Raw genomic sequence first — 12,941 nt, forward strand, 5'->3', positions numbered from 1 at the left:
TTTAATTGTGCTTTTGGCATTGGCCATTATCACTGCACTTTGATACTTTAATAAACGGGACCTTGGTAATATTGTAATTCCAGAAATACAATTTACTATCGCATAAGAGTTTTATTATGTATTTTATAAAGTTGACTTTAAATGTCATACGTCTTCAACAAAAGCAATTGAGAATATAATTTAAATAATCAGATATTATATCATTCAATAATGTAAGCTACATGCAGAAATGTGACTATGCATCATCCAAATACGTCGTGAAAAGTGTTTTGCTACATTACATCTATGAAATAAATCCTTTAACTACCGTATCGTTGATTTCTTACTTGTTTTCCTGACAGTAAACTTTTCATTGTGGTTCACTTTCATTAAAAACTGAAAAAGTTTTTAAGTTCTGGAATGCTTTTTAATTCGCCATTTGACCAGACAGCCGCACGTACCCGAACTGGGATTTCAAAAAGTCTTTAGGATCATCGACTTTATAAAATGGATGGTTTTTGTGCTGGTCGCAATCAATCGATCTGTCAATGAAAGCCAACAATCAAAATAATCATATACGTAAAAATTCATTTGTCTTTTCCAATCTGAGTAAATTTTATTTTACACGGTATATTTCATGTTCACTTGCCTTTTCACAAACTGTTTTTACTGTTTAAAAACTGTTTATTCTTGATGTGGTTTCCTTTCACTGAAATTGAAAAAGTTCTTGAGATCTGGATTGTTTTTCAATTCTTCATCGGACCTCACAGTAGCATGCACTCGAACAGGGAGATTGGGGAATTTTTTGAGAATATACGCCTTGTGATCGCCAATCTTATAAAATGGTTCTGGTTGAGGTTTTAGCCGTGGTCGATCGTTCCAATGTTGGTTAATATTTCGAATAAGTCTTAAACATTCTGTCCATGAAGAGTCATATATAAAAATCTTTCCAGTCACCACATCCGTTCTAAAATAATCATAAACATCACTGTCTATTTTACTTTTCCAATCTGAGGATTCACTATTCAATTGTTGAACGACACTACACAGAGGATCATTTGTCTTAATCTGCTGAAGATTTCCAACTTTACATAATAAGTCAAATTTCTCTTCATCTGACATAAGAAATGGATGTTTTAACGCCACGGTAGCCGATGGTCTGTCTTCTGGTTGTCGATTTAACATCCACGACAGAAGGTCTTTTAGTGTTTCATCCTTGATTTCCTCCAAGCCAACAGGGTTTCCATTTAACATATTGTCCAATCTATGCCGTTTAGTTCCAAACGGGTGTTTTCCTTTTGTTGCAATATAATAAGCTACCATTCCGGCATTCTAAAAAGATTAACAATGTAATGTTACAAATTGACTTTATACATGCATGTCGTACAAATGGTTATATTCCTGCACCTACCATTACATCAGACTCTTTCTTGTACCGTCCTTTATCGACTGTATCTTTATCTTCACAATATGATTCAGGAGCAATCCAATACTCAGTTCCCATGTTAGGCTTGCTTTCATATGTCGTACAATCATTATTCAACATTCGACTAATGCCAAAATCAGCTATCAGAAATTTGCCTTGTGAATCTCGACGAACATTGGTGGGCTTTAAATCACGATGAAGAATAGGATTTGGGCCGCTATGAAGATCAGCTAATCCATGCAAAATTTGTCTGAGAATTTCGGGAAGAGCGTTTTGAAGATCATGTAAAGTAGAAGACTCTACGAAACTCTCCAATGATTCTTCACATAAGTCTAATATCAAATATACATATTCTTTTCCAGTCTCTTCCTCTAGGAAAGAATAATTGACAACATATTTCGACTTTCTTGCGTTGAATTCATCCAAAATTTTCTTTTCGTGCAGCGCAAGCTGGATGTAGTTATCTCGATGTATTCGTTTCACTGCTTTACCGTAACCATCCTTACCCAGTCCAAGATAAACACGGGTTGCATCATTTCCTTTGCCAATGCAAAACTCTTTTGAGAAAATTACTCGTACATTGCCCACCACTTTAACCTCGTCACTGGAATTGCGTCCATATTCAATCAATTTTAAAAATAATTCTCTATGTTTCGTTGATTCATCAATGTATTTCCACTCTTGCAACACCAATTCTAAAAAAATTGGATAAAATATTCCATTCAAGGGTAAAGGAAACGAAATTAATACGTCAAAATAGCTTGAGCTTTCCCAATCAGGAAAGGATATTATTAGCTACCGCACATTTTTGAAAAAACTTATCAGCAACCACTAGACAAATCATAAGTTCATTAATTGTACAATCAAATCTGGCAACATCTGAGGTTAGCTTATACCATACAATTAATCACAAAAACTTCTTTCTGCAGTAAATTCATATATTTTTTAAAGAAATAACCTTAAGTTTTTGGAAAATTTTAAATATAAAATTCTAGAGCATATTTTTTAGAGTCTAAAAATTTGTTTACAGCAGAAGATAACAAAACAGCTTCATTTCATTTTTCTTTCCATTCTCGACACTCATCTTTTAGATAGACTATCTAATGTTTGATGCCAAATATGAACATTGAAGTTCTATCAGCAGCGAAAACTCAACAATTATTCTCTCAAACCTTGTTTGAACATCATTAAAGTGCCAATGAAACGAAAACTTTGCTAGTTACATAATATTTACATTGACCAGAACTTTGAGATGAATGCTTTCTAAAATCTTTTATGTATGACTCTTTTATTAAAAAAATACTGAAGTGAAGTCCTTGCTATTACCAATTTATCTAACTTGTGACATCATATTGCATGCAAAATGAGTCGCTGCCATGTTTTAAATAAACTTCATTTTCTTGACAACTTTACGTTGATAATAGTAGGCAGTATTTTATATCATTAACACATCACAAAGAAAGACACTCTGCAAAGTTGAAGTAAAGTATTAGCAAATGCACCGAATAATTCTAGGTCTTATAATGCAATGTGACGTCACAAGTTAGATGAATCGAACATAATAAAAGCTTCAATACCTTGAGAACGATGGTTTTTGCATTTTTCATTTATTTTACTAAGCATATGATGGTTTATTTACAAGAAACAATTTGTCTGTCTTGTGTCTATCGTGTACGGGTTTTCGTTATCGAGAAAATTTCCTTTTTGATTAAATTTTTCTTCAGGTAGAAAAGGAATCATGCAATTTAATAAATATTTAACACCACAAAAAAAGTAAGCGATTAAAATTCTTATCATATCTTTCATCCCTTTCGATAAGATTCTTGTCTGTTTTAGAAACATGTGAAAGAAATCATGATTTTGTAATGCTAAAGTATAAAATAATTGACAAGATAAACACGAACGATGCAAGCAAATGATCGAACTTACGGCTTTAAGTTTTGTAACATCTTTTTTGTGTTTTATGTGGGATGCAGAACATTTCAATTGTCTTTGGCTACCACAATCACATTTTACTAATTTGAAAAATTTTCTCTAATAATAGAACGCTCATTTGGAGATCTCTTATAAGTAAAGTTAAAGAGAGCAATTGAGCAAATCATTTCCATGCTTTCACGTACGATTTTCAAATCAATATTCTATCTAGCCATCTAACTGTCTATTTATTGGTCTATTTGTTTAAATATATTTCCATTATGTTAAATGTAAAATACGTTGGTATTCACTAGAAATCAGTGGACCACAATTGAAAATATGAATACCCCCTTCTCCCACCCATTAAGCTCTGTAAGCAATATTTCATCAGCAGCGTTAAAGAATATCTTCTCCCCCACACCACTAAAAGTTATAGTTTCAGCCCTCTATAAAGTAATCCGTGCTACAGTATCTGAGGAAAAATGTCACAGCCATTAAATTCTGCAAGCGATATTTCAGCAGCAGCGTTATTAAACACCCCTTCCCCACCCCAATATAAATTATAGTTTCGGCCCTCTAAATAGTGGTCTGTCTACAATATCTGAGAAAACATGATACATCTATTGAGTTCCGTAAGCGATATTTCATCAGCAACATTATTAAACACCCCCTCCCCAACCCACCAAAAGTTATAGTTTCGGTCCTCTATACAGTGGTCAGTGCTACAATATCTTAGAAAACAAGATACAGCCATTAAGTTCTGTAAGCAATATTTCATCAGCAGCGTTAAAGTATATCTTCTCCCCCACACAACTAAAAGTTATAGTTTCGGCCCTCTATAAAGTAATCCGTGCTACAATATCTGAGAAAACATGATACATCTATTGAGTTCTGTAAGCGATATTTCATCAGCAACGTTATCCAACACCCCCTACCCCAACCCACCAAACGTTATAGTTTCGGCCCTCTATACAGTGGTCAGTGCTAAAATATCTGAGAAAACATGATACAGCCATTAAGTTTACATTTCATAGTGGAAGATATAACAAAACGGCTTTGTTTCAACAAACGATTTTTTCACTCTTTTGCCTTTTAGATAAAGTCTCTAATCTTTGCTACTAAACTTTTAAGGAAATGACCGATTAAAGAGTTTTTAATTGATCAACCTCCATGCTCTGCCATCTGTCTTATTCCCATTGCCACTATCTCAAAACCATACAACAATGTTGGATTTGTACTGTCTTGTAGACCTTTCTTTACATAGTAGTTGAAATTATTTTGTCATTTAACACAAAAGACTCTTTTCTCCACCCCCTCCACATACACTCTACATCAATCTGAACTTCTCCTTCGTGTAACCTCATTATTCATTCCTCTACATTCTATAGCATGATTCCTCTTCTCCGTTGCATGGAAACGTTTGGCTTATGGTTAATTTACACTAACCTAAACCGTATAAATAGATAATGTTTGTAAGAAAATTGCTAAAAATGATCACTTTCCTAACTAAAGCAAAGCTTCGTCATTCATAATAATAATAAAGTAGAGGTTCCCTTGTCTTCCTTCAGTGTATTCATACACCTCCTATTCGTTGGTTTTTCTCTACGCTTCTTACTGTGTACATAACTGATAGTTGCCTTTACCCTATCTACGTAGACCCTGTTTACATGAGACCGGGACGAAGTCAAACCAAAATGAAAATCAGAATTTGTTGCATGTTTACATGGGACCGGCACGAAATCACGAAAAATCCTCATTCGCGTAATGCCTCCTTTGCAGGCAAATTTTACACTTGCTAACCATTTTGCTTTTGTGTGCGTGCGTTGATGCCATTTCAGACCGGTCTAAACAGTAATTTGAGTTTACATTGATGACGGTTTCCATTCATACCGTTCTGAACTCAGTCGGATCAGTTCAGCAGGTGGTACGACTTCAGACCACTATGAGTCATTTTCGTAACGGTTGCATGTAAACATCTACTGTAAAAAATATTATGACCAACGGAAGGTGGTACCGCGGTTTGTCTTCGTTCCGGTCTCATGTAAACAGGGCCATACTCTACTCTATGTCTACCTCTTATTCTTGAAACGTGCTCTTGTTGTGTGTTTTTTATTTACATACATACATGCCTTCTCTGAATAATATTCATTCCTTATTTCTATAGAGCAATGTCAACAACATGTAAGACAATCTTGCTGCAAATTACAAGGAAGTTCGCTAAGAAAACACGAGTAATATTTTGCATGTCACGTGGTACCTAGAAACTGTGAACATTGCGTACATAGTCACAGCCACAGTGTAGTGAATATGCAGTAGGGCCAATTTATTGATTTTTCGTGAAACGCATATCTTATTACGCATGTGATTACCATAGTGGCAGCATGTCAATCGCTTTTTTTGACCAATAGGAATGATAAAATGGCTAACAGCAGCCAATAATCTAATTAAATATACAGCAGCAAGTTGCACACGATGTAGACCTACTGTATATTCCCGGTACTGTTCAAAGCTCTATCATATATTTTCATACGGCAATGACTGTTTTGACTTCAGAAATTTTCGATTATTGATGTGTTCTTAGGGCAGTTTCGTCACACAACTATCTTTTTAAATCGCTAAGAAATAACAGTCAATAGGTAAATGATAAAAGTTGCTGTTGTAAAATGACATGTCAAATTATGTAGTGTGTGACTGTGTCATATTATAGATTATAAGATGTAACCGATATTATTAAATTGATGTAAAATACTATAGTTATGTTAAGAGAACACTTTCTCACTGCAATGCGTCATTGCGGTAGAATGTAGGTAGAAACGGAATGGCAAAGTTGCACGTCATATCTAAACGCCCAAAACCACTTCCGAATAATTATACATAAATATAGCTTGCAAGCGTTGGTTCGAGTGTTCGGAAAAGTTAACGTTATTGGTGTATGAACTAGTCATACAAATTTGATGAATTAGAGTCGTATTGCAGAAGGCAATAAGTTTCGAAAACGCAGTTCTAGGATTGACGGTCGTCCGTAATCTTATCGAGATCAATTCAATCATTCCGTATCGCGAAGAACCAACTCTTGGAAAGTAAAATCGTGCACAACACTGTAAATACCTTATTGAAGTGTTAAAATATTATATTCAAAATACAGTCTGATCGTTACTGTGAAGTTTGCGACAGTGAACCAGCACTTCGCACAGATTGTGTGAAAGTTTCTTCTGGTTAATGATCTTGGAGTCACATAAAAAGAATTGGGTTAGCTATGTAACGACGTAGCTAATTTGAGCATCCGATCCGACATAAAGTTGAATATGGTGCAAAATTTCACTTTTAATGTGCACAAACGTTTAAAACATATACTTTATTAGCAGTTTCATTATTTTTCATCAATTTTGTATGGCGAGAATCGTTGTTAGAAATACACAAAGCCCATAACGTTTTAACGATTGTTTCTATCTACACTATTTAGTATTCACATTTTCTAAAGTCGATTATGATTGACTATAGAAGCTAGCAACTATATAACTAACAGAACCACCGCCATTTATAACAAAATTAAAAACGATATTTGTATCATAAAACTGCCAAAAGAATACTCAAAATTCTTAAAGCAAATACAGTCAACGCTATATAAAAATATATGATAGAGCTGTGACAATGTACGCAATCTTTACAGTTTGTACCACGTGACATACAAAACTATAAGTGGCGAAAGTGGTGGATTCCAATCAAACCCATAAAAACCATGTAATATAGATTGTAAAAATATACTTTGAGATATTTCTCGATTGTAATTAGTCGATTGCAGTACAGTTTATCTGTAATCATAACATAACAGATTGGATTTTTAGATTTGTAAATAATACTAAACATCGATCAATTTCTGATCAAGCTGAGACGACACACAGAAAATTGTAGTTTTATAGATCAATTTTCGGAGCATAGTCGAGACCAAGTAATTGTTAAGTGTCAGTCGTCTAAATTAAAAATAAAGTTGCTGAAAAGGAGTCAGATTCAAAACTAGAGGATGTACCAAAGATCGCTAGATGCAATGGAAGCTACCGACATTTAAGATAAAACCAATAAAACGCCTTTTTAGTATATCACAGTCCCATTCAGGGTAAACAATTTATTTATATCGTACCTTCCTATACTGTATCATATTTCGTAACACTAATCATTTCGTACTGAAGATGGTATTTTGTCAATGCAAAACCATCGTTTTTTAAATGTTTTTTAAACTTGTTGCTACTCAGAAACTATGGTAAAAGTTGCATACTTATGCCATTGCTTACATTTCATTCAAAAACAGTTTAAAATTCGATATTTTATTATTGTCATTATTGTCTGACCTCAGTTGTGATGTATGCTCATTGCTCCACGTTATTTTCAAATTTGAAAACTATGCGTGAAATGTATATAATATGAAACGAAATGTCTTTCTAGTGTGGAAACATTGCTTCTATAACAAGCAACAAATACTTTATTTCTCAAATCATGCATTTTCTTAGTCCCAATGCTTAAAAGCCATTCGTCATATAGCCATGTCTATTTCTCATAAAATTACAGAATAAATGATTTCCTCGCACACAAGCGTAAAATTTCAACAGTAAATGATTACATGTTTCTCTTCCTGTTGCTTTGCCATAAATCATCTCGAGAAAATAGGCAACAACACATCAAAGCAAAAAGGTTCCACTTGTCCTCTTTCAGTGCATCTCCTTGGTTTTCCTCTGTACACATCACTCACTGACACCTGCCTCTGCCCTCTATTAACATACTCTGCTTTACATTCACCTTTGCATCGGTATGTTGTGTTTTGTCATATCACTTAAACAGTAGTCATTTGGCTTATGTTGAATAGTTTACCCAAGGTTTGCATTCAATTAATTGTGATTTAAGAGTAACAAGGCATGAGTTTTACTTGCCGTCAATATTAGGTTTGCGACGCTCTTTCCAGGCTTCACTTGTCCTTTCATAAGGTGTTGAAGGAAACGCTTCCATTGCAAGATCTGCCAAATCGAAAAATGGTAAATAAAGCAACAATAAATATTAAAATATGACTTATCAAGCGTCAAACACCTTGTGAAAATTTTTGTGACTTATCCATGATAGTAAAAACCTGTTCTACGTGAATCACATTCCATGATTTGTTTTATAAAAATGAGCATGCACCACTCTCATTGACTTTCAAAATACGATTTTTCACCGTCTCTAAATTATTTTTCGTCATTGTTTATCCCCAGTTTGTACTGAAATTCTTTGAAGGACATAAAGTAAGTACAATTAAGGATAAGTTAAACTAAAACAATTTAATGCGTAAGGGTTGCTCCGATTTCCCCAATGTACAATGAATTTCGATAGTAAATGTGCATTTTGGACGAAAAGGAGAGCAACAAAAATTAAAGAGTTATAATTTTGCTCATTTATCCAAACATATCTGATACGATTAGAGGCAAGCTGACGTGAAGTTAATCAAAAGTTCTACTTATTGTGCATAAAACCTTGTACGTATGATTTGAGCGTGTTAAAGTTAAAGTTTTGAGGAAAATATTTCTATTGTCTAAATTATTTCTTATTTTATACGAATGATATAGTAGGTTCCATTGGTGTAAGTCCAATACAAAAGTACAATGTCCTTGTTAAGTGTCAAAGAAGGCGTCATTTGATTTTACTATAAATGCATAAAATATTTTACATAATGTAATCAACATATAAATATTCATCCTAATGTAATCAACAAATGATTTTTAACCATGGTGCCATACACAAAAAATAGGCACGCAGTGCTTAAATGTGTGCGGCCTGTCAATTAAATGGCCACAAAATGAAGTAGTTTCACAACGATAGTTCAAATAATAACGCACATTTAATATTATTTAAATCAAACATGTTTCTCCAATCGCTTTGCCAAGGATTGACCATCGCATGGCAACCTGATAGTTCGTTGGCAATTCTGGGTGATTATCCCTCCATGGAGGTGAATTTTCATACTGACCATTTTTTTCGCATCGTCAACTGTTCTTTAAACTCATGATACAAACTTCCTTGATCCCCTTGTGCACTGACGTCTAAGCCTAACACATCCAAACTATCAAGTTGCTTGTAATCCTCATGAGAGGTTTTTGTAATTAAGTATAATGGGTTTGTCTCTCGTCCCGGTGACACTATCGTCCATCCTAACATCGTCCTCTAACCAACTGGCGTCCCATCATCTCCAACTCTGGTGTCTTGATTCTGGAGATTGCACTCGTCCCCAAAAATGAGGTGAACAGGCAAAAGCAGCTTTTCATCATAATCGTGCATGTCTACACCTCTTAAGTGCTCATAATGCTCAATCCGCTGTTTATACTTGGGGTTTCGTAAAGTCCACAATACATTCTTTTCGAGTTCATTCACTTCACATGTCCATTTGAATTTTCCCTCCACATCTGCTATTTTGACTTGATAAATACTGATCTTTTTAGAAGCTGTTTGAAACATCATCTTGATGAATTTATATTCTTGCCTTATTGATTTTTCTTTGATTGTATTTACCCACTTCCTTGATGCAAAGGAACTACTAGATCTACTGTCTAAAAGTGCTCGACATTTATTCCTTTGATTGTTACTACCATAGGTGAATAAACAACATTCTTCAAATTAGGATAACATACCAATTTTTGATTCTTCTCCTGCTGATCACATATAGAAGTATGGTGCTTCCTTTTACAGATATAGCAGTGAATCTTACTCTTGCAATTACTTGTTCTATGGTTTTCCCCTGTGCATATAAAAGAGCGTCGTTTTGCCATTAAGTTCTTTTCACGCTCACTGACATTCTAGACTTTGTAAGAATCTATGGATCTGTGGTCTTTGTTGTCACAGTACACACATTGTCTTCTTTGAACTTTGGTTAATAGTAGTTTTCTTTCTTCTCTTTCAATACACTCTCTCTCTTTTCTTCTTTATCAGTTTGTGATAGTGGATTTCGTTATATCCAGGCTCGCAAAGCTTTAACTAGATCTGTAAAGGTGAACTTTTCACTTTTCCCAATCCGGTGATGCCCTTGTTAAGTCAGCTCAAATCTCCTCCAACTTGTTGTAGTTATTTTCACGTTTCCTGCAACATCTATCGAGTTCCCAAATATTTCAAGCGCTCGAACATGCCCAAGTATAGTATTATAAAAGTTATTTATCTTATGTTTTGAAACACCGGTATTAGTTGGCAGAGCTAATATTTCGTGTATGTGTGCATTAGCAACTTCACTCGGATCAACATATCTCTCTTTTAACAGCGAAGTTACAGTTTGATCAGAAAAGGAAGCATCATAAAGAAGAAATTCAGCGCATATAGACTTTGATGAAATCACGTTCTAAAAAGCTACAACGCCAAGTCCTAGCAAAAATTATGAAGTATATAGGTAGGAAAGCGAGAGGATGTAGCATGTAAATAGATATAATTTAATTGTTGCATATATAAATACCATTTTGCATCGTGAGTCTTTGATATTACAGCAAGCCGCACAAACACAGATATTGTTGCTAAGCAATAATACTATAAATTTACTTCAGGGGTCTCCAAACTACAGCCCGCGTGCCAGATGCGGCCCGTTGGGCCTCTCAATCCGGCCTGCGGAGACACTTAAGAAAGTCAATTTCACCTCTCATATTGAGACAACTGAACAGACTAATTGTGATTTTCTTATGATACTACTCTTGGCTGAAATTTAACCTTTAAATTTTGAATAAATATTTTCTTAACTAATGAAGCTTGTGTAATGTACTTCGTTTTATTAAAATATTCGCTATTTGACCAGCGGTATACGGTTTGTCGGCCCTCAACATGCTGGATGAAAGTTAATGTGGCCCTCTGGCTGTAAAGTTTGGAGACCGCTGATTTACTTGGATAAAAACTGTAAACCATGTACTTATTGTAATCAAGCTGACATTGATACAAATAAGTGACGATGGCAGTTATATAATTGACGTGCATCGATATTTCTTGATTTCTTACCTGATACAGATGACTTTGATCTTTGAAAAGGTGGACTTTTACGACCTAACTAAAAATGTATTGAAATAAATTTTTGTTATTGATAAAATAAATTAATATTATCATCACACGTACAAGTAATTAAGAACATAAACTTGCTGTGATGTTACATTTATATACATTTGCCTTTAACTGTTAGGAACTGTCCTTCATTTTTGATGAGTATTCAGACAAAGTGTAATGGTTACATTTATAAAAATTAATCTTTTATATCTGACGTGCCATTAACTTACCTCGAAATAAATAAAGAAAGAAACTACGGCTTTCGTACATATTTTTAACTGTGGCTTTACCATCTATGCTATTTAAGTGCTTATGAAGTTCGTGCATGTCTAAATTGGATTTTAATTTTGATTGCTCTTCTTGCTATTGTAATTTCAAAAAGTTAATTAGTTTTTAATTTTTAGTGTCTTTTCCAATCTCGTATAAGTCTGTTAAAATACACGCATGATAATAAATAACATTAGGAGTATGGTCGTCAGCCTCAGTACTAAATTTTAGTAGCCTTTTGCAAACTTAAATATTAGATACAGTTAAGTATTCAGACAGATTCTCACAAAAAATATCCAAAGTAAGCTTGAGTGTTAAAACAATACACACCGTTTGCAATGGCATCGAACGTAAATCTTCTTGACCTATTGACGGGATATCGTAATTGGCGATTGTAAGATCATCTAAAATGGAGTAAAAAAAAGAAACATGTGACACCAACTTTATTACGCACTATCGGAACAAAAATTTGGCGTCTGAAGGATATTATGGGAGGTGCAATAACCCACTGTCGGGAAACTTTTGGGCTACAGTTAATTTACAATAACCAATGGAAACCGTATGAACAGACATTGTTTATAAGAAAAATGCTGTAGAATTGAGAACTTTCCCATTAATTACTAAGTCATTCATGATGATGAACAAAGAGGTTCCTCTTTCAGTGCATCTATTTATTTCCTACTCCTTGGTTTTACTCCAGGCTTTTCACATACTGACACTTTCCTCTTTCCTATTCCATACTGTATTATTTTAAGTCCATCTAATTTTAATTCTTGTAGCTTCACAGTTTCTCTTGTGTCTATTTCATACACATACATACATGCATTCTGTCTTCTTTCGGCAAAAATTCATTCTTCAGTAATTCTAGAGAATTAAATGTCTCCCATACTCTTGCTGTAAGTTACAATGCTATCTGCAAGTATTTACCTACTTAATGTCAATGCTGGACAACTCAACCATTAAACTAACAGTAATCTTTTGCTTTGACATGTTAACTTTTATTAATTGACTTTCAAAACGTAGAAATGATTTGAAAACAATATATATCCTCCACTTCGCTAATGCAAAGCACGTGTAATATTTTTGCATGTTAAGTCGTAGCTACAAACTGTAAACTAATATTATCTACATTGTCACAGCTCTATCATATATTTTTAAACGGCGTTGACTGTTTTGACTAGGAAAGTTTCGAATATTGATGTGCTCTTTTGGAGATTTTATGATACAAATATTTTTTTAAATAAGTAAAAATAACAGTAATTCCGTAAGTGATAAAAAAAAAGTTGCTTGTAGTGAATGATCTTAATAAAAGAGTAGTGAATTT

General features: G+C 34.1%; 1 protein-coding gene across 3 annotated transcripts in view; it reads right to left on the reverse strand.

Moving 5' to 3' along the window:
• Window positions 1-12,941, reverse strand: part of LOC124449811 (serine/threonine-protein kinase/endoribonuclease IRE1-like) — a 97,793-nt gene that overhangs the window by 65,935 nt on the left and 18,917 nt on the right. Inside the window, exons 5-10 of one of the 3 annotated variants that reach the window (XM_047000720.1) lie at window positions 11,948-12,021; window positions 11,309-11,357; window positions 8,242-8,325; window positions 1,391-2,100; window positions 629-1,311; window positions 92-521 (exon numbers count right to left, since the gene is read on the reverse strand). The exons of 1 other annotated variant lie outside the window; for it this stretch is intronic. In XM_047000720.1, coding sequence (XP_046856676.1) covers window positions 664-1,311; window positions 1,391-2,100; window positions 8,242-8,325; window positions 11,309-11,357; window positions 11,948-12,021 — 1,565 coding nt within the window. In that variant the 3' untranslated portion in view covers window positions 92-521; window positions 629-663. Of the gene's footprint in view, window positions 1-91; window positions 522-547; window positions 1,312-1,390; window positions 2,101-8,241; window positions 8,326-11,308; window positions 11,358-11,947; window positions 12,022-12,941 lie in introns of those variants that run through there. One more of the 3 variants, XM_047000719.1, reaches the window with a different exon arrangement.

This window comes from Xenia sp. Carnegie-2017, unplaced genomic scaffold (genome assembly GCF_021976095.1).
Source record: "Xenia sp. Carnegie-2017 unplaced genomic scaffold, XeniaSp_v1 HiC_scaffold_23, whole genome shotgun sequence".
In the NCBI taxonomy this organism is placed as follows: Eukaryota; Metazoa; Cnidaria; class Anthozoa; order Malacalcyonacea; family Xeniidae; genus Xenia; species Xenia sp. Carnegie-2017.